Source organism: Amblyomma mixtum, chromosome 2, assembly GCF_055824585.1.
Source record: "Amblyomma mixtum isolate Tamu chromosome 2, ASM5582458v1, whole genome shotgun sequence".
NCBI lineage: Eukaryota > Metazoa > Arthropoda > Arachnida > Ixodida > Ixodidae > Amblyomma > Amblyomma mixtum.
Window position 1 is genome coordinate 250314280 of NC_143013.1, and position 23638 is coordinate 250337917.

Below are 23638 nucleotides of genomic sequence, written 5' to 3' on the forward strand. Positions count from 1 at the left end.
GTGGGCGGGACTTCTTGCGGGTCACCATGGCCGGGAGAATCAAAAGTTACTTCGGGATTACTGCTCCCTTCTTCCTGGCACCGCTGCTGTTCTTCAACAACATGGTAAGATATGGAACACACCACCGGTCTACAGTGCAGCCTCTGCCAGAAATACACACTCCACAAGGATTGATTTTGGGCCATGCACCGCGGCTCGTTCTGCATCGACAGCATTCCAGACCTCTCGGTAGTAAGACGAACTCTTGTTTCACCACTCCGGAGCTTGCGACTTTAACGCGTGCAGCGAGAGTTCCACTATGCGCCTTAGAACAGAAACCCTTTTGTAGCGAGAGCTACACTATGCCAGCCGCTTCGTCACTTCAGCATGGTCGCACTTTCGCCGTGGTTGCATCTCGGCCGAGGTTGCACCGACCTTGAGCCGTTGCCTAGCAACCGCCGCAGCTGGCAGGCGTCGTCGCTCGGCGCGCCATCTGGCATGACGTCACTCTGCCATTGGGCTCGTCGTGGAGCAGACGCCGCTCGCCTCGCCAGTTGTGCGCATGCGTAGTAGAGGGAGAAGGGGTGTCGCATTGTGTATATGTATATGGTTCGGCGTAGCGAGAGGCGAGCTTTTATAGAGAGCGATGAGTCGGCTAGGCTGAAAGAAGCCAGACTTGGCGTCGGAACGAAACAAGGAGGAGACAGCGTGCCGAAGAGACCGAGTAAGAGCGTGTCAAACGTCTCGATAAGCGTAGTAATCACGACGCGGCTAGACGGGCTCGCTTAGCCTCCGACAGGGAATATACAACGGTCGAAGACGACGTGCCGAGTTCGGCGTCTCTGAAGGAAGCCAGACTTCAGCGTTGGAACGAAACAAGCCGGATAAAGGGTGACAAAGAGACCGAAGAAGAGCGTGCCGAACGTTTTGAGAAGCGTCGTAATGACGACGCGGCTAGACGAGCTCGCTTAGCCTCCTCGCTATCTACCAGGTTTAACCAGAGCGAAACCACAGCCAATTTTTTTCTGTATACTTTTCATTAAGCCTGTACACAAAATCACGGCTTACAATAAAGTCAGTATACTAAACGATGCCTAGTGTTCGAGAAGCTCTTTAAGATACCTTATTAGTGTGGGAACGCTATTACCCAAAGCTTTTCTGGCATATTGGGCATGGGAAGTTCACAGCGAAGCATTGCCTCTTTCTTTTGATGTTATCTGCTGTTTCTCTGTCTTTTGATGTTATCTGCTGCACATTATGACATAACTCGGATCCAAACATTGAAATGCTTTGTTTTTATTGCCCACTTGAGAATAAGCCTACTGTACCGAATACTAGCCCTTTGTGCCATGAACAATTCTGGCAGGGCACTATTGAGAGGTGTTGCTGAAAGAGCCTTGAGAGGTGTCTTTGTTGCACGAAGCGAAATAGACCTCCATTGTGTGAACCGTGGTACACAGGTGATGTTGTACGCCGTGCTTCTGGTGGCGCTGTTCACGGTCCTCAAGACGCTCCCGCTAGCCGTGGTGTCCATGTGCCCGTGGGTAGGAGCCGCCTTGATCGGTGTGTCCCAGACAGACTACGCAGACCTTCTCACCAGTGCTTCCGCAGTGAGTACCACGTAGTGGCATCCTTTATCGCTTCATCGTCTGTCTTCAGTCTTTGTTACTTCATCATCATCATCATCAGCAGCAGCAGCAGCCTGACTGCAACCTAACTGCTTGGAAAAGGCCTCTCCCATGTCTCTTCAATTAATCATGTCCTTTGCCAGCTGCGGCCACTGTATCCCCGCAAACTTCATCTCATCCGACCATCTAACTTTCTGCCACCCCCTGCTACGCTAGCCTTCTCTTGTGATCCACTCCGTTACCCTTAAGGACCAGCGGTTATCTTTGCTTCGCATTACATACCCTGCCTAAGCCCATTTATTCCTCTTGATTTCGACTAGGATGTCATTAATACCAGTTTGTTCCCTCACCCACTCCGCCCGCTTCCGGTCTCTTAACGTTGCACCTAGAATCTTTACTTCCATCTTGATTTCCACCGGCCGCCTCAGGTGAAGAACCACATTGTGCACCTTGTTTGGAGTAAATATTTGGCCAAGTTCGATCGTCCGGGCTAACGGGCTAAGACCGAACGGGCTAAGTTCGATCATCCGAGGTATTTCAACCTCGCACAGCTTATCGTACAGCAACGGCATTAATGCATTTTCTCGGCATCCAAATCCGGCCCGCGGAACCTTGAGCTCGAGAAATGAATGTCAGTGCGACTAGTCACTGCTTGGGTAACATGACAGGAGGAATTAATGAGCACCCAATCGCAAACCAGATAGCGAGGTGCTGAAGTGAGGTGTATTCGGGCGCAGGTGCTTTGGGAGAACCAATCACGGAGTAGGCAGGCCGTGTGGTAAATAGGCTGTTGTTGTTGTTGTTGTGACTGAGAGAAGGATGAAAAGGAAATTGCACGGGCCTGCTACTGGCTCCAGCCGAGCCACCACCGTTGCCATCGTGCAGACAGAGGAGAGTTAAAAGATCAGAGGAAAGAGAAACAGGAAAGAAAAGACGCGCGTCGCAGCAACAACTGCGTCCGCCGGAGCGGACGCTGCTCAAAAAACAGATAAGCGGCCGAAGCCGCGCTCGCCGAAGCGAGAACTCGAGCGCCAGTCTCGTTTTATAAAGGGTCGAGCGAAGGCATAGTACTCTCGTTGTCGCGCATGCCTAATAACGAGAGATAAACGAACTGTCATGCACGGTGTCGTGTGTATGCCTAATTTTGGGGCTGCTTACGCTTATTCCAAGAAAAGGGTCGTCGATTGGTAAATTTGTAAATTGCTAAATGGTTTGTGAGGGAAGGAAATGGCGCAGTATCTGACCCACATATATCGGTGGACACCTGAACCGCGCCGTAAGGGAAGAAAGGAAAGTGGGAGTGAAAGAAGAGAAAGAGAAAAAGGGTCATCGACAAACCGTCGTTTCGGAGAGTCAGTGATTAGTTCTTCCGTTGAAAACTTTAATCAGCCTCATCCGGCAAGCCGACTAGCGGGCCTTTTTTAAGCCGAACTGAATATATTTTAATGCAGTTTTATTGTTTCGTAATGTATTTAATCTATATCTTGGTGTATTTTAATGCATAATAAATATACTGTACAGGTTGTATTGTTGACATATTTGTAAGAATATTCAAAGCATTACTTTTAGCATACTTAGAAAGCATTCGTTTCGGTACTTGAGAATCAGGAGAAACTAGCAAATATGAAATTTTAAGATATGCTCGAAATGCGTTTTTAGCACGGCCTTTTCTCGCTAAGGAACGGATTGCCCACAGCCTAATCGCGCTGTGAGTACTTGTTAATTTCTGACAAAAACCTTACTGCCACTCTGTCTGTGCAGGAGATGGTGGCACTGACGGGCTTTCTCGTCGTCTACGTCGCGGTCGAACTGACGCGCCTGGGCACACGACTGTCGCTGCTGCTGCTCCGGTCGCTGGGCTTGAGGGTCAGGGGTCTGCTCGCTTCGGCCGTGCTGGTCACCTTCGTGGCGTCGCTGGTCCTGCCGGCTGCCTTTGTGACCCTGCTGCTGGTCGCCTGCATCTGCCGACTCGCCGACAACATGCCGGCACGTGTAGCTAGCTCTCTACACACGCCACACCACGTACTCTAACTGGCTCTCACAGATTGTTAAAATAACTTTGAGATCACAGCGGCGACCCGCATTGGAGCGATGCGAGAGCAAAACGTCCACAAACTATATCGACGTCCGTGGCTGTTGTGACGTCCATGTACTATATCGACGTCCGTGGCTGTTGTGACGTCCACAAACTATATCGACGTCCGTGGCTGTTGTGACGTCCATGTACTATATCGACGTCCGTGGCTGTTGTGACGTCCACAAACTATATCGACGTCCGTGGCTGTTGTGACGTCCATGTACTATATCGACGTCGATGGCTATTTTGACGTCTAAGAGTATTTGTTCGCATTTTTTCGTGTTTAATCAACTAATTACCCCCGCCGCGGTGGCTCAGTGGTTACGGCGCTTGGCTGCTGACCCGAAAGACGCGGGTTCGATCCCGACCGCGGCGGCTGAATTTCGGTGGAGGCGAAATTCTAGAGGCCCGTGTACTGTGCGATGTCAGTGCACGTTAAAGAACCCCAGGTGGTCGAAATTTCCGGAGCCCTTCACTACGGCGCCCCTCATAGCCTGAGTCGCTTTGGGACGTTAAACCCCAATAAACCAAATTAAACTAAGCAACTAATTACACCTCATCAACCAAATTTTCTCCCACGGCAACATTTTATCACGCACTGTCTGTCACATTTATCTTTAAAGAACGATGTATTCGTGCAGACAAAATTGTAGACTCTTTTTGCTGATTTGACAGAGCCATATAATGCTCTCGCAAAACTGTTTTTATGACTTGTGGTTAACAATTTTAGAAAATATTTTCTGCCTCTTCTTTCCGACCTTAAAAAAAAAGCTTCAGATTTCAAACAACTGAAATTTCAAACCAGGTGTTACCTTGCTGCCACAAAACATAAAAGAACGGCTTCGGATTTTTTCTGTACGATGGTGATGACATTGGGCTACGTAAATCTTCCATATGGATTCATGGCCTATCATTATATTTCATTTGTTGCTTTTGTGAATCCTGAAAAACGGCTTACTTTGCGTCTTTTCATTAAGCGAAAACACTAGCTGAGAGTCAGGCTTCAAAGTATTTATTTAAGCATGCAGACAAGTTCCTTTTTTCATTGCCGTTAGCATTGGTAGGTCATGGAGCTCGATCTCAGGTGTTGCTTCTTACTGGTGTAAAAAAAATCATATTTGGCACCTTAATGTGAACTGCCACTGCTGTTTGTGCCACCTTACGAATGTTTCTAGATCTGAATCAGAGGGAAGATTAACTTCCTTGAATTGAAGGCTCTGACGCGAAATGTTTGGGAGGGTTACTCACGCTTTAATTTTCCTGATACAAATTGCCAGTTTAGAAAAAAAAAACTATCTTGACTGTAAGCTGGTTTGCCACATTGCTCGTCTGACTTCCAAAGTATTTATTCTACCATCGCAGGATGACGCAGCAGTGTTATTCCAGCAGCAAGCACAACTCAGCGCTGCTCCTGTGAGCCAGACGTTGACGACAGAGACGAGAATGCGCACCATTCACTCTGACAACAGCCTCGCTCCGCGATTAGCCCGTTCGCCGGCAGCAAGGGACCCAGCATCTCGAACACCCAGCCCCGAAGAGCCTCCGCTGCCCGGACCGGGATTCCCGGGGGCGCTTGTCAAGATGGACGATGTCGTCCGGCAGATGGCGAATGCGTTGCGCTCAGCGTGCATGGAGTCTCCCCAGCTGCGACTTCTGCGTGCCAGGAGACGATCCCGGGCCCTCGGATTGGCAGACACGCAGGCCTCAGCCAACCTGGGCATGTTTGATGCCTCCACCTCCAGGACAACCTCCAGGATGACTGCCCATGAGGCAAGTTGCTTGTAAACCATACAGAAGACGCAGCATAAAATGAACAAAAGGCAGGAAAGAGGCCCTGTACCAAATTTTCAACTAGAGCACGTGTCGAAACGCCGGGAGTGGTCTGAGGTTTCTCTCCTGCCTTTGGTTCATTTTGTTCTGTCAGGAATTCCTGCCTCCTTTTCTCACATCCATAGCGCGGTGGCAGATTTGTTGTGCGTTTCTCAGGGAAGAGTCAGGGTAGATATAGTTAAGTAGCGCTGCTTAACTCATGTCGACGCTCTTGACCAGTGGTAATGGTGCTCGGCGGTTCACCCGAGAGACGCAGGTTCGATCCCGGCCGCAGCGGTCTCACTTAAATGCAGGCGAAATGCTAGAGGTCATTGTACTGTGAGATACCAGTGTATGTTAATGAACCCCAGATATTCGAAATTATCCAGAGTCTCTACTACGGCGTCCGTCATTGCTTTAGTCGCTTTGAGACATTAAACCCGATAAAACCAAAACCAAACATGCCGACGCTAAGAGTAATCACCACCCGTTAGTATCGCTTACCTCTGAGCGAGTGTTCCTTTCGATCCACTTAGTATTCTTATCGTTAAATTATGCAGCTATACACCACATCTTTTGAGCAGTTAATAACTTTGATCCGGTGAAGCAGGTCAGCTCACGAGCATGTGTTTTGATTCAACTTAGTCACGCTTGCTTGATTATCTCCGATTCCAGCGGTCTCGCTCCCAGACATCGCGGCTTGCATGGTACTCTTCGGACCGCCAGATGCCACGGTCTACGCTGGGGGCATTCAGAGACCAGCGACATTTATCTCAGCCTATGTGGTGGGGTTCGTCTCCGGGAGCTCCTTCGTTGGGTGCCGGCACACCCCGGTCTCCCCGGAGGGTGGCACGTGATTCTGCACTGAAGAAGCAGTTAGGATTTAGCCCCAAGTCACCATTGAGTAATGACACCGCTCACAGGAGCCGGATTAAGGAATGCATCGGGGAGACGAGCGAAGGGTCGAATTCTCCGTCGCCTTCAGCCCCTCCGTCCCGTGGCTCTCCAGACGGTCAAGCTACACCGCCCAGTTCAAGAAGGCCTGGGACTCCGGCTCAGACCTCCATCACGTCCTCCATGTAAGGTCGCAAGCGAAGTGAGATTTAAAGCTGCTGCCTCGCGAGCAAACGTCAAAGGCCGAAATCATGAGCTCTAACCTTCCATTGGGGCTTCATTGGAATAGTTTATTTCAGGCCGCTAACACGTTTTGGCGGGCTAATTGGTTAAACATCTTGAATAAACAGCGCGAACGAAGACGACCACAAAAGACAACGCTGTGTCGTCCGTTTTCTTGTCTTTTGTGCTCGTCTTCGTTCGCGCTGTTTATTCAAGATATATCAGGCCGGTTTAAGTTGCGTCTTATTTTGTGCGGAAGCTTTCTTTTTTTGTTGTTGTTGCGAAAGCAACAATACTGGAGCCCAGTTCGGCTCGTCGCGTATGCTCGTGGCGGTGCGGCTACCAAACGACCTTGAGTGGCCGTTGCCTAGCAACCGCTTCAGCGGTACTCCAACAGATGACGCCGCGCCGCTGCCGCCTGTCGCCTACACACCCAGAGGGCACCACAGGCGCTGGGTTTCACAGCTCATTACGGCGTCGTGCCGACCGGGGAACTGGCACGAGCAAAACCAAACGCTTAACCACAAGCTAACACCCAAGCGTAATGGCAAAAACGGCACGTACGATCTTGTGCCGTTGCCTAGCAACCCGAGTTCCAACCCGAGCTTACACGAGTTACTCTTTTCATTTCTTTTAATGTAGAAGCATTACTTGGCTCAAGCGCGGCGCCCACGAAAAGTGTGTTGCGAAAGTGTTAAAAGAAAGTATGTGCAGAAAATGTAGACGCTCACCCGAGCTTACCCCAGTTGCTCGGTAACTCGGTGTAACTCGGGTAATCTCGGGTAATTTCTGAGGAGTGTGGCGCCAGCTACGCGAGAAGTAGCTCGGGAAGATCAACATGAGTCGCACAAACCCTACGGGTGGCCGTGACAGCAACAGCCACCTGTAAGTGCAGTGGCGCATCGCTTAACCGCTGCGACACTGCGCTGGTAGTGGTACGAGGACTCGCCGCCATCTTTTGATGTTGAATAGAGACACTGCGCTGGTAGTGGTACGGGGACTCGCCGCCATCTTTTAATGTTGAATAGAGAATGACAAATTCTGCATATATGGGCATTAACCCACGGAGCTCCGAATGGTGCGTGGTTTGGTGGCCAACGCGAACTTAGTCACAGAAATGAACAAACCACAAACCTACCAACTGGAACAGCAGTCTGCTCAACGCTTTCTAACTCATAGCACGCAAGCAGACTTAATTGGCTATATTTTTTGGGCATCACACTTAAGGTTTCTGTTCCCTTTCTGCGGTTAAGCGAGAATTAGCTTGTTATACTGTTTACTTCTTATCTTTTGTAGGCAGAAATAGACTGATCAGCTTGGAAATTCATGATGAGCACAAGACTGCGACCACGAGAGTGAGACAGAGAGAGACCACTATCAAGCCAGAGATAACTGCAAGCTCCTCTGTGCCGTTCCTTTTATTCCCTGGTTATTACTCATAGCTGAAAACGCAAGTGCATAAGTAGTTGTCAAATATTCGAGCATCGGTCTCTCCTCTCTTGAGTTTATTCCAGCTTTCACAGAACTGTACCGCACACAAATCACTTTAACTGCGATCAAAGTGACTATTTCGAACATAATAAAAACTGAAAAGAAAGAACGGGAAGTGAAGAGGGTGGCCAAACAAACTTTCAAAGCTTTAAACGTGAGACAAACCAAGCACATTGAGAAGTGCACTGGAATTAAGCTGAGCTAGTACGAAAATGCCATGAGAATTTTTTTTCTTAGGAACAGCTGGTGCTTATGCTTAGTACAACTATTCAGCATATATAAACAGTAAAATAGTTTAAGTAAATTATCAGTGTCGGTAAAAAGAAAGAAAGCTATATATTAGTATTTAGGAGACCACGCCTTTGCGCGACACACCTCTTTTGTTGTCTTTTTTTGTTAGCATTTTCCATCGGCGCTGAGGTTTTTATTTCGAAGGCTTCAAAGCGTGGAGCAAATGAAATAACAGAACAGCGGCCATAATACCGTGCTCCCCTTATGTATGCATGTGGCCAATTCCTTCGAAGTCCGCGAACGGGGCCTTTGCCGGGCTTAAACGCTTTGAGAAAAATTTGCTTAACCCACTTGGTTATTTATTATCGAAAATTTTGCATCACGACTTCTGCCGCCCTGTAGGCAAACCAACCGGACGAGTCGTGGACCATCGCAGTCGGGTTTTTGGACAGCCACAGACTCTCCGGAACTGTCTGCCCGCGGTAAGGTCAGCCTGGAAACGACGGTCTTCACGACGACCAACCGGTTACCGGTGTCGCCTTCAAAGCACGGTGAGAAGGCTACGTCGGCAGCAAGAGCAATGTTTGCGAGCGCAAATGTACCCCATGGAGATGATGGCTCTCGGTAGCACGGTTTTAGAATGGGGGGGGGGGGGGGGGGGGGACAAAGCTCATGGCACTCATGGGTCTTAAGAAAACAATCTTACGTCCTCACCCGCCAACATGGCTCAGCGCCTTTGGCGTTCGTCTGCGATGCCTTAGGTCGTATCGAAATCCGAGCCTCGGCGGCCGTATTTCCTGTTGCAGCTTAATCGCAAAGCGTGCAGTGTGATATCAGTGCACGTTAAACAACCCAGTGCAGTTGTAATTATTCCACAGGGTTGTAGTTTGGTTGTAATAGCCTATATGCAACTTGGTGGCTTTGAACCCGATTTACCGTTGCTTTTTGTGTTTCGCAAACAAGTCAATGTCCTGCTTCCCTCTAAGCAGTAATCGTGAAGACCACACTTAAGTCTCAATAAATATATTAGTTTAAGTAACAACACCCAGAAGAAGACGGATGTTTACTCATAAAAGACAGGTATAACATAAACCATACAGAAGTAGGTCCTAGAGCTCAAGGATGTAACGAGACTTCCTTTAAATGAATGTTCAAACTTTTGCACTTATAATGAAAGAACAGTAAATACAGCGAAAACGAAACAAAACCAGCGAATACAATACGACAAATGAAGAAGAAGTATCCAGGCTAGTGAACTCGCGCAGTTTCCTTGTGCTTCGTCGTGAAAAACACACAGTAAGAGAAGCTTTGTCTGAGCACTGATGTGTGGAAGTTATCTAAAAATTTATTTTATTCAGACCCCTTCTTTAAGTTGTTAAGAATAGCCTGTCGCAGTCAATCGCTTCTCCGAGTGCTCGTGCGTCTTCCTCAAGTATCTGGACGATATTCTGCGTTAGCGAACTCTGCGGATCTCGCCTCAGAAATCTCCTTGAGCACATTTCGTTAAGCGTTTGACAAGTAAAGAACGTCGCATTTCTTTTAAGGGGACATGTGCGGGGCAGATGGTTGCTCATGGTTAAAGACAGCACAAATGGTATGCGGATGAACATACATTACGGGACTAAGGAGGGGCGAAGACGTATTTGTCCACCTTATGTCCTTTTGCGTGTTATTTGCGCTGTATTGCAAGCATGTCGTCGCTCCTTCTGTCATTCTTGTGGGCTGCAAAGAACGGCTGCGTTCTGTATGATTACGCTTCGTTCTGTTTTATGTTCCTTCACTTGACTACGCAGAGCCCAGCGCCAGCGAACGAAGAATTTCCTCCAGCGAAAAGTAAGTGTATGATTACATGCCCTTGAGAAGAGCAAAAAAGAGCTTTGAAACATGAAGCTTAGAAATAGCATGCTGCTCTCAGCTTTCATTCAGGGTAAGATTAGGTGGTGGTGGTGGCGAAAACTTTTAATTTCTGAAATAGAGTTTGGGAGCCACAGAGTGGCCCCGCTACATGGTCGGCGTCCCTAGTCCGGGACACCGCATGACAATGCCCCGTCTCTCGCCCGTTTCACTAGAGCCCTTTGGGACTCAAGCGAGGAGCAGTTGAGGAGGGCAGTCTCCCATGCCTCTCTGGAAGGGGTAGGGGAAGGGGGGAGGTGGGGATTTTGAGTACATGCCCACACCATGTGGAAGATATCACAGGTCTCCCCACAGTGCGGGCATCGCCCATCCGTGTTAGGATCGTAATGTTTTATTATTGCAGGACAGAGTAGAGTACCTGTATGCAGGCGCCTTAAAGTTCGCTCCTCCGTCTTACTCAGCCCCTTTACAGGGGCCGGGAAAAGGCGGTGGTTGTCGGTATAATGCGTTATTATTTCCTTGAATCGCAGCAGCGGCTGGTTAGCGTGAAGATGAGCTTCCTCTGGGTAAGCCTTTGCTCGCGACTTACAATAAGCTTTGGGCTATGATGTGACTACGGGCATAGTTGCGTAGTCAACTTTTCGGACGTTTTGACAATCAATCACTGAGGCAGGTGTAGATAGTTGAATTCGGGGAGATTGCAGATAGCGTAAGTAAATGCGCGTGCATCTGAATATTTGTTGCACTGTAGCAAGGATATATTATTTCAATATACTCTTAACTACGCCAAGTTGCAGGTACTGTTCGAAAGGTGTGCCATCCGGGCAGAATTGCGATTGTTTACTTGTTTTTCCGTACTCACTTTACCGAACTCGTCTCTGCTTAATCCCAATCTCCGCTTTACGCAGCATATACAAGCGGGTCCAGAAAGTGCTGATGGTGGGCGTAGCCTACACCTCCATCATGGCTGGCGAGTGCGGCATCAAGAGCCATGTTAGGCTCCCCGTCGACGCCTACTATGCTACGTATGTCGACGCGGCACCCAGCTCGGGGTGCGGATGCTAGTGGCATCCTCAAACTGAACATTTTCTGAATGAAAAAGTTTTAGCGCAAATGCTGAGGCATAGGATGCGGAAAGACAGGATTAGCGCCGTTTTTGTCGGCCTGTCAGCCAGATCCTCCAAATTGCGTCACAGTCCAAGAAAAGTGGAAAAGTGCGGAATCGTCTCTCGGTGGTTGTATGTTTAATGGATTTAATTCGGGCATGTTTCTTGTACGTTATGTTGTGTGTTACGATATGCTTATAGTAAGGAAAATTTTAATGCCTGTCTTTAGCGCTAAAACTTAAATTTTCGATCATGTGCCAAATGGCCTAAACTAAATATTATTGACCTGCATCACTTGTTCGTGATGACAGTAGTCACCTAGCTTACAGCTACAAATCCTAACTGCTATATGATTGTGTTAGTTTTCTTCTATTGGTGACCGAACTACCTTCTCGCCTGCCAATCATCTTACTTCTATTTATTTAACTTATCTTTCGTAAATATGACGCCATAATGTAAGTTCTTTTTTAGTATGGAAGCTTCTAAGATCTCGGTGAGCATTTCTCACTTGAGGCTCTCGGTTCTTGCACTGATAAGGTTATTCTCTATCGCCTCCCCCTCTTGCATGCAGCTACAGTCGCCGCGTACAGTGCTGCCGAACCACCATTCCATTGATTGACAGGCAGTCAGGACTGCCTATGAAACTTGGGCGGAAGCTTCCTCCTACCAGTGATGACTTCAGTAGCCGTAGGAATTGATAACATATCAGTGTGCAGCTCTCTCTCAAAGAAAAAAGAATAAAGAGAAATCTGGAACCCAGCCCCGATTAATATGGCCGTACTACTTAGGCAAAGCTTTGTTAGATTTTACAAAGCGCATTTTCTACAGAAAAACTCCTTTTGTAAGTGGCTTCGGCACACGGTTCCGAGACTGGGCTCTCACCAGCTTCACAGTACGAAAGTGTTATTTCAAGTTTTTATTCTGAAATAAATTTCTCATTGCTTCTTCTCATTGCCGCAGGATAAAAAGGCCAAGCCCATTCGTGTCCGTATATCTCACCTTCCTGATGCCGGTGACCGTACTTTCGATCGTCCTGTTCTGGGCCTTTCTCTATTACATCTACATCCGCGATGAGTACGTTGGTAGCAATGATGTCTTTCTTGAATTCATAGGGTTTCAGCTCAAAAAGAGCAAAAAAGAACAGAAGTGCTGTTGATTAAGCATAGCTCAAGAAACGTGCTTCACTTTCTTTGCGTTTTTAGAAGCGTATCTACATTGTTCCAAAGTAATGCGTGCATTCGCTTACCGAGAACAGTCCGCATAACGTATAGCCTCAAGTCATGCGCACTCAATTCGATTCAGAAACGCTGCTGCATTAATTCTAGCCCCAATAAATTGAACATGCTATCGTTTAGTACACGTTTAAGCTATCAGAATCAAACACCGTGGCTAATTCAGTCAACACGTGAACGCACAAAGCTCCTTTAGCAATGTGAATCTCATACAGACACGAGTTAAGATTGCGTTGTGCAATCAATTTCTTTTTCGCATGCCAAGCCATTTCGTGTCTCGAAATTTTCTTCTTATAACAGACATCTTGCGCATATAGTTTACGCTTTAGGGATTCAAAAGTGCATGGTAATGAAATCTGAAGCTTGTAGTACAAGCATTTATGGATGACAGACCCGTACGGCAGGGATCAAGGGTACCTAAAGGCCGACAAGTGGTCCCTTAATTGAAGCTTTCACTCTTTCGCCTACACACCCGAACACACTAATTAGTTGTGTGAGAAAAAATTTGGCATTGGCTTAGCTCAGCTATGCCAGGTTATGCGTGGCGGGAGGTACGGTTTCTCTCCTTGGCCGGAGTCGAGCGGCGTCTGCTCCGCGCTCGGCGGGTGGCGCACCAGCTGCGTGGCTCTGACGTCACTAGGATCCTCGCGCATGCGCAGAACTGGCGACCGACAGCCATAGCGAAACGGCGAGACTGCGGGTAATGTAGCTTTCGCTACAAAAATTGGAGCGCCCTACGGCGGTCACGGCACAACGCAGCCTGGAAGAAAAAACTAGTACGCACGCATGGGCGCGTGCATCGGATACGGAGGTCGTGGCGCTAAACAGGTGAAAGAAGAAAGAGCCAACACAGGACGAGAAATTAACACCTTAGCTTTGTGTCACATGATTTTTTGATTGTTGCGTCTTGTTCGGTTGTGTTCAGTTGGGCATGACAGAGCTTATTATGAGTAGGAAGATGGCACCTGTGTGTAGTATGAGTTGCACGTCATGAGCTGACATTATGATGTGGGAATATCATAGTGTCACAACTCATACACCTTATCTTAGAAAGGCGAACTTTGGATGTGCGCAAATTAATTTGAAATTTCAGTGACCTGGACGTTATCAAGGAGTGGCGCGTGGTCATTCAAAAGATCATCGAAGAGAAATTGGAGCAGGAAGATAGAATTACGTAAGTCGTCCTACTATGATTTTCTCCGTTGTAACTGTGCGAAATGAAATGAAATCGGTTTCTGTGCAGTTCACAAATCGCCCGTGACAGCTGCAGGCTGCATTGCTGCTATTAAAACAATCTACAGCGGCCGTTACAGTTTTTGTGCTAATTGAAAGCTATCATTCTTTACAAGTTACACTAAAGTGTCCTTTTTTATTCCTGCGACTAGTGCTGCGGCCGCAAACATATTTTGTGTGGGAGCACTAGATGAATGGCAAATTTTATAAACTAGAACACCGGTAATTCTGCCAGTGTTGTTGCTCAAATCCCCAGAGGGTAATTTCTTTTAGAAATGGCATGCGGTCCAAATACCTTGAGAAGGATTTCCTGCGTGCAATTGTTTGCTCGGCGTCTAGTCTGCGTATGAATGTTGACTTTGCAACACTATAGTAGGATACAACTTAAAAAAAACAACAGCAGTGGCTAACACTGGGCCGCGGTCCGCGGCGTCCTGTATTACTCCGCTGGCCAATCGCAACAGTACACAAAATGAGCTTTTTAATGTTTGACTGCATCAAACAATTCACATATAAAATTCTAGAGCTGATATTTTTTTTCTTGTGATAACCTTGTTTTTTAGGTAACAAGAAACGTTTAAGCAGTGTACTACTTTTCCGTCGGGGAGGAAGTCTGTGCGCGGAGGCTGCGTGTGGGCGGAGCTTCACTGCAGACTTAAGTTCTATCCGACTTTAGGAGCGGTGCCGCCTTAGATTTTCTTTTTACACCCATGATATTAATTCTGCGTAAATTACTAGGTCCAGTCGTCGTGCAAGTTGTCTAGTATTCTGCAGCTGTACTCCCTGCGGCGTCTCTCAAAGCAGTTGTCTGTCGGGCGTGCCAATTCTGAGGTTACGTTATCAACTGTGCATTAGATGTCAGCATTACGCAAATAAAGCCCGGTCTTCACTACGGCGTCCCTCATAGCCTAAGTCGCTTTGGGACGTTAAACCCCCATATACCATAAACCATTTTCTGTAAACGATTGTAAATTTGCTTGCACAGCAGGCTTATGTTACTACCGTTTATTTATTGAATTTGATAATCAACATATTTCCTTTCTTTTTTTTTTGGTGCAGATCAAAGCAAGTACTGGGCGTCCTCTTGCTTGCTGCAATCGGGCTCTCCCTTGCAATAAATATAAACAAGTATATTGGGTATGTTTCTTTTCAGAAAGGCATCGAGAGCTTTCTACTTGGATGGACGTGTATGCAGTACCATTACAGAGCATGCGCGCTTTAATTCAATTTCCAAGTTACCCTTTCGCAAATTGTGGTAGCCTGGAGAGGATCGCGTAGACGTATACGGCCTTTTGAAAGAGCCACATTCAGCTCGCGACTTGACAGCATGGAAACCGGCAGACATTATAATTCGATATCTTCTGTGGCCTCTTCGAAACCTCTTGTCACTGCTAATTTGTGGCAACCTCGCCGGTGGTCACAAAGACCGTAATTTGCAAGAATATTTTGTCCTTCGACTCATGCTTATTTTTTTTTTTTGCGCATTGGTTGCCGCCTTATTTCACCCGACAAGTGGGGATTTTCAGTTCCATACATCTAGCAGCCTTGGTGTCATAGCTTATTTAGTGGTATAGTATTTCGATGGAGGCGAAATGCTGGAGGTCCGTGTGCTGTGCGATGTTAGGGCAGGCTAAAGAACCCCACGTGCTCTAAATGATCCGGAGTTCTCCACTACGGCGTCCGTCTTAGCCTCAATCGCTTTTTGACGTTAAACCTAATCAAATACATCAAATCACTGATATGAATTGCTAACCAAATTCAAAATGGACCACAGATTTATGTTTCACAGTTCAAGTAACGCCATATCATTGCTTACTCCGGCGCATAATTTTGTGTTATCCGAACACCTGCGACCATTTTAATGACACTTTTCTTTCGGGAAAGAATAGTGTGGTGGCCTATGCATGAGCGTTGGTAAATACAGAGACCTAACGAGGAATACATCACCAGAGTAGTGTAACTCTCTTGCATTAGATATCTTAGTGGATTTCTGCGCCTGAGCTTGCTACAAGTATTTTTGGTTAGACGAACCATGACTTCGACACCGACGCCCTGCAGGAAGGTGTTCCCCTCTACCCTCTACCTCACTTAAACGTGACTTAGGGGATTGAATCTTTGATAAGGTGAACTGCACAGAGTCGCCCATAATACTCGGACGTTTTCCCAGCACGAAGCTGTCCAACGTTAACATGCATCAGTTGATCGTAAGAGAACATTGTTCGGTCAGTGAGTGAATGGCTTCTCTCTAACTTGTTGACGCGCGCTTCGAAGCGCGGACGCGACCACCGTGTCATCGCTGTGCGCCCTGTTGGCTGTGGGCGTTCCCCCGGAGCTGGGCAATCCGATGCTGGCCGGTCACGTGGTGTCCTGGCGGCTTGTGCTCCGTCGTTTTCCCTGGGAGCTCGTTGTGGTGCGGCTTGGAGGCATCGCCCTGGAGCTGCTCGCCAAGGTGGGAATTATCATAACATTGCATTGAACAATGAGCCTTCTAGGTTATTAGGTTCCGAAGCATGAGATTCGCGGACGAGTAGCAGGAATGCAGATCCAGCTGAAGATTCAGTTTAGTTGGAGCCCAAGAAGAACACAGGCAAAAATTCGACCAATCTAAAGGTCCGGGAGGAACTAACCGAACCCATGCCATTCAAATCGGTAGTTCATTCCCTAGAAGTGTGACGTTTCTTTAGTTAGAAACTGGACACCGCTGGGTTACAATTGCAGAGTGCTACGGCAAGGCTTTATTACAGATCAACTATCATTAGAAGGGCAACAACACTTTCCAGACGACAGTAAAAAAAATTGAACAGAAATATTGTTATCACAATATTGAACAATCATTTTTTAAATCTTTACTACCATAAAAATCGACAGACGATTACGATGATCGGTAATGCGAAATTTGAGCGCAACCCTTCACACGCCACGCCTCGTGCCACCGCTGAAAGGTTTCGTGGCAACAGGTCCAGGGGTCGTGGCAATCGCGTTCAGGTGGCGTGCAAAATAAACGGAGCGTGCAGAGTACATTCTTGATGGGTAAAAGATAACATCAAAGGCTTTTCACCGCAGCGGCCTTTACGCCGTAGTTTGGCCTAACATGCATTAAAACGAAACCTCTCTCTTAGTGCTTGTTCTGCGCTCTGCCCTCCTATCTCGCGTAATAACAGAAGTGCCCCTACCGAAGGAAAAAGCGTCTCAAGGAATCCAGCCTGGCGAAGTTACGGATTTAGCTTCTTTGGGTAGCGCAGGTTGAATTACCCTTGTTTTAAATTTTCACTGAGAACACGCGCTTGTGTGTCGACGGTGGCAATCTTGTGAATGTCACTCCTTAGTTTCTAGAGGGTGGAGAGGATTAAACGTGGGACGATGACGAAATCGCTGTCTCGCATTTAACAGCGGCCGGCGTGAAAAGCGCATTTTGGAGCTCCGCAGGAGATGCGAGGACCGATCTCCAGTGCCGTTGCCGCCGTGTCTAGAGGATGAATGGGTCTTCGACCCTTCCATGAATAGACGAAAATGCCTTGTTCCGTGGCGTTCTTCCGCAACAGATGACTTTGCGCCATAAAAATTCGTGATGATCATACAACGTATGAATGAGAAACCTAGACACGCAGGTTTCCTCATTTAGAACTGCAGGTAAAACAAATGATCAACTATCATGCTGCTTGCGCAGGAAAAAGGCTAGAAAAATTTGCCGCCCTTAGCCGGTTGAGTTCTAACTGATAAAGTGGAGCCCTTTAGAGTTTCTTCTTGGTCATAAATTTTATTACGCATGTCCTACTATAGCCCCATACGTATATTTCTAATCGTGTGTACAGGCGGAAAACAAGAATAATGTGGTCGCCTTCTCCCCGCATTGTTAGTCGGGGAAATCAACCGGGCCTTACACTCTAAGTTCGTTTGCAAGCATTCAATGGGAGGCCTGTAATTATGTGAAGCCGATGTGAAACAATTGTTTTCGTTCGATTTCGTTCGATTCTCATAATCCGCCCATATGACTCATTCCAGTCAGTTAGAACACCGGGCAATAAAAAATTGCGAAAAATTATCAGAATGGAATTGATTCCGGATTGAATCGTCATGCAACCCTATCTCCGTTTCTGTGGGTAACAAAGCCCAATACCATTGTACACTCACTCCGTAATCAGGTCTACCAACGCTTAGACAGTCATCCACAAAGCTCTTCGCGACTTGAATTTACCTGTTAGCACGCGTGCTTAGCGATGTTAACAAATAGCTGTTCGTATTTTCATGGGCTCTCTCAGCCAAGTAAATCCCATTTTTGCAAATATATGCCCGATACCTGATAAGAACTGCGCTGTCATGGTCCTAAAAGCGTCCTACTATGGCAAGAAATTTCGTGTTGCCATGCTCTGACTATTCCTGGCACCAGAGAGAGAAGAAAAAAACGTTAATATAAAAGGAATTCAGGCCAATCCCCAGGGTCCCCGCACGACCGCACTGCACTCAAGTGTTTATGTTCCTAAGGCCCATAACACTGGCAGCCCGGCCGGTGGCGATGGTCTGCATGGCCGGGTCCTCCGAGCGCAGCAGGGTCTCCCAGTCCTCCCAGGTGTTGAGGCTCTCTAGGCCCCGCGAGGGAAGGGTCACTCAGTGACATTCAGCGGCTTTTTTATGTGGTTAGATTGCAAACGTTCTTTTCACAGCTCTCCTGAGGTATATTTACGCACGAAAACTCTGACAATACCGTCTTCATGTGCCGGTGAAGCACTTGCGCCAATGAAAATGACTGCTTCAGCATGCTTATCCTCCTTGGGCTAGTTCGTGGTGCCGTCGCAGTGAGGCGTCAATTTCGTAAAAATCTCCCATAATCTCAGTTATAACACCAACACCATACGCCTCCTCATGGCACGCTTTCGGATTGAGTAGACGAAAACAAAGTATTGGTTCCTCATTCAGCAAGTATTTAGTAAAAGCGAGTCAAACGCTAAAGCAATGTCGACGTCCACAGCGTTCGAACGCGTCCACGTTGCTCCTGGGCTCTGGGTTGGTGGACAACGACAGCCCATACAGGCACCCCGTCTGGTGCCAGGTGACGCTGCTGGCCGCGACGGCACTCGTCTCCGAGGTGGACACCAGGGACAAAGACCCACGCTTTGTCCGGGAACTGGTTCTTTTGGTAAGCGGGTCATATAGCGTCGTAGTCTCTCAAAGTACAGGAAAAGTACCATATTCTTCTTAGTTATTTATGACTTGTTTTCTTAACTTCAGGAACAGTATTTAGTTGCTGTTTCTGTTATCGATTGATTTGCATCCTTGGTACTGGCTGAAACCGCCGTTACTCTGTAGTTGTTTGTCAACACGCCATGGGCAGCAGCTAACAATGGCATCCAGGAAAGGATTCATTCGGCTAAACGATGTCCACAAATGTGTTTGCTAGTCATCCACAAATGAGCGGCCAGTTGATCTTTGAATTCGCTTAGAAGTGTGTGATCTATAAAGCCTGAATTGTCGCTATAGTTTTTTTTTAAGGAAGCGTATAGACAGCAGCAACTACCGAGCGCTAGTTCATGAAAAATAGACTCACTAAGTACATGAAGTAATAATTGCTTCGCAGGCCAAGTACGATGCGCAAAACGTTCTATCAACCACGCATAAACACTGCACGTTACTCCGGTATGAACACTGGGTGTCAGGAAAAGAACTGTGCATGCCTACTCCGGCATCGGACGGAACGTCGGAGTGAATCCTTAGAAGCCTCACCACTTGTACGCAAGGCATCAAAAGCTTACCGAGCACATGAGCTGCAAAAAAAAAAAAATTGGAATTGCCTGGAAGCCACTAGATTTTTCTTGAAAACGTGCAGCTTGTACTTCAGGGCGCGAACTTAGTTGATGCCATGTCATTTTCAGCATATGTGCCGAGCCTACGCGGAAATACTTTGTTCAGCGACACGTGTGACCCACCAAGTATCGACGCCGTGTACAACAGCACTGCTAACATGATGTTGAGTTCTCTGCAATCGAGTTCTCAGCAGCACTAGCAGCAGAGTTACTTTAGGCTCCACGTGATCTGCGTAAAAGTAACCCGAAAGTTTGCTCCAGCCGGTACTTAAGTATTTTTTACGCAGCTGGTCACACCGCTTCCACGTTTGTTTTCGACAACCAATGTCGCTCGAACGCTTACAAGAGGAGTAATAGGAGAATCTGGTTTCAAGAATTATTTTCACGCGTCTTTATTGATGTTGCTCTGTTCATGATGTGCAGCACTGAACATTGTATTACAACTTACCTTTGCAGGCGGACCAATTCCAGGTACACCCCCTGTACTTTGCCCTGCCCGTGTTGTTGGAGTCACGCTGGGTGCTGCTGATGCCTTACACACGCCTGCCCCTCATCTTCCTGCACGTGTACACCAACATCAGCTCCTCGGAGCTGGTCAGCGGACCCGATTATTTATTTCTCCACTATATTGCTATTGAACGCTAGCGACCCTCCATTGTTCGCACGGACTCTTGAGTGCTGAGCAAGCCGTAAAATCAAACCACACTATTTTCACGTTACACCTGAAATAACAAAATTCAAATCGATGAAGAAAACACAGATCTAGAATTCTGCTGCAATCTTTCCTTTCGAGTGGGGGTGATAGAAATCTTCGACGAAGACGCCTCGTAACTTAATCGTGTACATTATCTTGCCTTGCGAATGTGTTGGTCTCAGATGTAATAGACAGCATCAGTTTTTTTTTCTGTGCCTATTCCTTTATTAAGAACACGAAAGGATCACAACATGCCACTTTTCAAATTATCCCATTGGGTTGCTATAATTGCAAACGGTGTTATGTTTTCGTCGGTATTTTCGATCGCTTCTAGAATACGACAGGCCGCTTTTTAGAGCACATCTCTTAAGCCCCCTTCCCTACGTTGAGCGGTGTCGCCGTCGTCCCTCGGCGTAACTGAGTAAATGAGGACCACAGAGGGGGATGAAAGAGAGCGAATGCGGAGCGCAGCAAAGGATGAAAGACAGCCATAGCGAAGAGAGTGCAAGAAATTTGCTGTCGTTTAGCTCTGGTTAAACCTGGAGCGACGCGAGAGCTCCGCCGCGCCGCCTACTTAACAGCTGCAATACCTCTCCCCCTCTCCACTCCCCCCCCCCCCCCCCCCCCCACTCGGCACGGCGCATGCGTACAGCTGTTGCAGGTGTTACGCCGGCGCGGCGCGCCGCCGGCAGCAGCAGCTGCTCCGCACCACGTGACCAACCGGCTCAAGGCCACGGCGCCACCACGAAGCTAAACGGGTGCCACGCTGAAGGCTCGAAGAGCTGGCGTAGCGTAGCTCTCGCTACAAAAGGAAAGCGGAGAACGAGGGTACGCCGGTAGCGTGAAAGGCTCCGCGGCGGCGATCCACAGTACAAAAGTTATGCGCCGCCGTGGGTGAGGCTCAGCGCTGTCGGACTGGTGTGTGCGCAGCCCGAGCAGAAACCCAGAGCCGCCTCCGTTCGCCACTGAGCGTACCATATGCGGTCGCCTGCGGTTCAAGTACCACAGCAGCTGTGCTGAAAATGTGCGGTACCGATAAGCGTAACCGTCGGCCAATTCGTCACACTTCCTTTCTCTTTATTCATAATTCTATTTCATTTTTTTCTGAAATTTACTGTGATTGCGGGTCGGGTTGCTGTTCTATTCCTCCGCTGCCTAAATTTAAACGCTTCCGCTTTTCGTAGCCCGAATTTCTCCAGAAAACCGCAGAAACTATTTTGCTTTGTTTTTAAAGCCGTGGTCTCCGTTTTCTGTGTTTTCTCCAGTTTAGTCGTACTCCTGTTTTTTTTTTCAGGTTGCGGTACCCTAAAGCGTCACAGCGATATGATACAAAGGGTGCTTTTGACAGCTACGTCTTCTTGCTCTGCAAAGTGCATGCTTTTTATTTAGTGTGAAGAGTGAATATCGTTTTATATGTTTCACAAGATTAAATAGTGCTATGATGCTTGAATATTACTAAAATAATAACTTATTTAATGTTCTGCAGTGTACGCTTAATATGAAAGATTAAAAAATGGTTGCTGGTGTCAGACCAAGAACTGTGGCTAGTGCAATTACTAATGCCATTAATGCTAATCTTTCAGTCGGCAGTGGTTCAGGTGCAAGTAATGTTGTTACAGATTCTTTGCTTACGACTTTCTTCGTGTTTTGCAGCTCTGGCTTGGTCTTCTGCTCAAGGTCATCTCCTCCCTGACATGCCTGCTAGCGGCTAATATAGTGCTCGTCCCCTTGTGATTAATCCGTGGACATAGCGCGCTCCCTTGTCCTTATCCCTTGGAAACGATATCGCATGTATTTGCTGTGACACTTCAAACTCTGACTGCTGTCAACACCCAGCTGGGTGACGAATCGGTAAAACTGGGCCGCTTTGATTTCCGCGCGACCATTGTGAGCTGCATGAGACTAATTTTCGTCCTGGACCAAATCTCTTATGCTCCCGGAATTAATTCGGTTGTCTACACGGTGGGTCATGTGTGGGCTACAAGCGACGTCAATGAGCTCCGCGATGGATCAACGTTTTCGCGTTTATCTTTGGACTTTGTGTTTTAAGCATTTAGCACGACATGCAAACACCTCGCCTGTGTTCCCTGCATCACGATCACTTCGTGGACATACGACATCGGCATACAATATGCGAGCCACGGACATTATGCTCGGTGACCGTGTCTGTGTGGGGTTAGCGTAGTATGTTCGCAAGACTATGTGTAATGGGATGTCAACTTCTCACGCATAACGTTGATATAACGAAAAAATTGTGGTTCTGCGAACATTATGCATGTTTAAGAGTGACAGTGTTTGATGTCTCAGTGTCCTTGAAGTTTTTAGAAAGGGGGTATTTGCCCAATTTGTTGAGGTGTTAGTTAATTACACGATTTTTGCACGGTGACGTTGAGAGAACAGCACTCAAACTCAAGCTGCTGTCACTATCAGTTGTGTAAGTTGTTCTGTGCCACTCTAGTTGTGTAATGAGCCTGATTGTTCAAAGTCTTCGACTGTGCCGGTCACAGCCTAAATAAAGTGTACGGGCAGGATACATATTTGGTCATTTCTTCAGCGTGAACTACTAATGATGGCTCAGAAAAGTAATAATTATCGTGTAGCTTCCTCAGACAATTTTAAGTGAGCTTACGTCTGGAAGCTTGAATGCAATGCAGGTGGACTGCACAGATGCGCAGATTAAGCGCGTAAGCCCCTAAGACATCAGTACACGAAGTATTGCATACCGTCATGGAATTGATGCTTATAAGGCAGGAAGCATGCGATCGTACAGGTACTGCAAGCGCAGAAGAGCGCGGCCACGCAAGTCCATAACAAAGCAGTGTTATCATGCAGTCTGTGGAGCTGATGTCAGTATAACAATTGCACTACCCGTGCTTTTTCTTATGCACCTGAAGTTGATGCTGAGGTAGTCTAAACGTACCTCAGTGACATTCAGAAGATAGTAATGAATTAGTCTGGCTTGGAGGCAATCATTATTATATCTAGGGGGTCAATATCTCTGCCGCCTATTCTAACGTAGAATGCGAAAAATTGAAATGGTTATTGAGCCTTTTTTCACTTGCTTCTTTTCCCGTAGTTTGTAGCAACAACGCACCATTGCAGGCACCATGCCCCGGCTGAGTATTCAGTGCTGTCTGCAGGATCTTTCTTTTATTGTTTGGAACCAAGAAATCGTAATCAAACTCGCCTCAGTGGCTTCTACGGATGACACACACTTCAAACGCAAGACGCGCTTTTCTCTTATTCTTTCACTTTTACCAATAATCACTGTGTTCAAAGATGCACCAACACTTCCATTATTCGCTCTATTTGCAATATTCATGGCTCATAGGAGGCGCCACTGGAAATCCAATGTGGCTGTCCGAGAGATGACTCGGCGGCCGCGCTAGC

General features: G+C 47.4%; 1 protein-coding gene across 1 annotated transcript; it reads left to right on the forward strand.

Moving 5' to 3' along the window:
- The first annotated feature begins 26 nt into the window (after positions 1 to 26).
- Positions 27 to 22087, forward strand: LOC149363485 (uncharacterized). The gene is made up of 15 exons (XM_089569935.1): positions 27 to 104; positions 1440 to 1589; positions 3369 to 3593; positions 5047 to 5454; positions 6169 to 6572; positions 8734 to 8882; positions 10125 to 10164; positions 11094 to 11210; positions 12252 to 12365; positions 13617 to 13697; positions 14816 to 14893; positions 16028 to 16205; positions 18723 to 18890; positions 20011 to 20148; positions 21902 to 22087. The coding sequence occupies exons 1-15, from the start codon at positions 27 to 29 to the stop codon at positions 21980 to 21982; spliced, it is 2409 nt and encodes an 802-aa protein (XP_089426061.1). The 3' UTR covers positions 21983 to 22087.
- Positions 22088 to 23638: the final 1551 nt, after the last annotated feature.